The sequence below is a fragment of the Psammomys obesus genome, unplaced genomic scaffold, assembly GCF_907164565.1.
Source record: "Psammomys obesus unplaced genomic scaffold, mPsaObe1.curated_primary_1811, whole genome shotgun sequence".
Taxonomy (NCBI): domain Eukaryota; kingdom Metazoa; phylum Chordata; class Mammalia; order Rodentia; family Muridae; genus Psammomys; species Psammomys obesus.
This window is the reverse complement of record NW_026590767.1, coordinates 5157070-5158294: the sequence shown is the minus strand read 5'-3', so window position 1 is coordinate 5158294 and position 1225 is coordinate 5157070. Positions and strand designations below refer to the sequence as shown.

Sequence of the window (1225 nt, the reverse complement as noted above, 5' to 3'; positions counted from 1 at the left end):
ACACACACACACACACACACACACACACACACACACACACACACACATTAGTCATCACTATTCCTTGGAACCTGCCTAACTTGCCTTTTCTCACCGGAATTGTGTGGGATGTTGCTACAGAGAGTAGCTTCCCCTCGTCTGCAGCCAGCCAGCCAACTCCTTCCTGCTCCTTTCCAGATCCAATTGCAGAGTCAGGCCTAATCTCTTGAGAGTCTGCACATGCCTTGGGTCCCGAATCTAAGCCTACAACACAGAAAAATGAGTGTGTTTTTACTGAGCTGAGCCAGCAGAGAACGCCAGCTGCAGATCCTTCAAGTTTGCTCCAGTCCACTCCTGATCCAGCTGGGCACTGTGTGCCACTAACCACAGAGTGGCCCTTCCCTTGCCCCCAAACACCAGTACTGTTCAGAGAAAATCAGAAGCAATAATGAGGAAAGTATCATTGTGCTTCTGTTCCAGGTGCTAAACCAGCTCCTGGCATCTGCTTTGAGAGAGTCAACTCTGCAGGAGATCCTTATGGCAACTGTGGCAAAGACTCCAAGAGCGCCTTCGTCAAATGTGAGATGAGGTATGAGGCCACACACCCTGCCACAGCGGCACTGAGCCGGCCCACGTGGCAGAGGCTGCTCCACACTGCCCCTCTTCTGAGCTTGTCTATTCTTACCTTTCCAGAGATGCCAAGTGTGGAAAAATCCAGTGTCAAGGTGGTGCCAGCCGACCAGTCATTGGTACCAATGCCGTTTCCATAGAAACAAATATCCCACAGCAGGAAGGAGGTCGGATTCTGTGCCGGGGGACCCATGTGTACTTGGGTGATGACATGCCAGACCCAGGGCTTGTGCTTGCAGGAACGAAGTGTGCCGAAGGAAAAGTAAGAACCCCAGTTCTCACTTGCAATCTAATGTAAATCTGGAACACAGCCTGCTGGAAGAGCCTACTTAGGAACTAGGGGGGTGAGGTCAGTTGATTTTCCTAAAACTATTCAGAAAACGGTCTCCAGAATCCAACTCTTTGTACCTAAAAGAAGAAAAGAAAATCAGTAAACTAAGGTCCCAGTCTGACCATTGAGACTCAGATGTGGGGACATTGGGGTTGTTTCTCCCGTTAGTACAAGGTATTTCTTCACCCTGGGATTCAAGAGGGCTGTCTGCCAGTAGTTGACTTCAAAAAGGAACACAGTGTGTGTGTGTGTGTGTGTGTGTGTGTGTGTGTGTGTGTGTGTGTG

General features: G+C 49.7%; 1 protein-coding gene across 1 annotated transcript in view; it reads left to right on the top strand.

Annotated features, from left to right (window-relative positions):
- Adam12 (ADAM metallopeptidase domain 12) overlaps positions 1-1225 on the top strand; it is a 256510-nt gene that overhangs the window by 225708 nt on the left and 29577 nt on the right. The window contains exons 14-15 of the mRNA XM_055608905.1: positions 460-568; positions 673-871. Of these exons, the coding sequence (XP_055464880.1) occupies positions 460-568; positions 673-871 (308 nt within the window). The remainder of the gene's footprint in view (positions 1-459; positions 569-672; positions 872-1225) is intronic.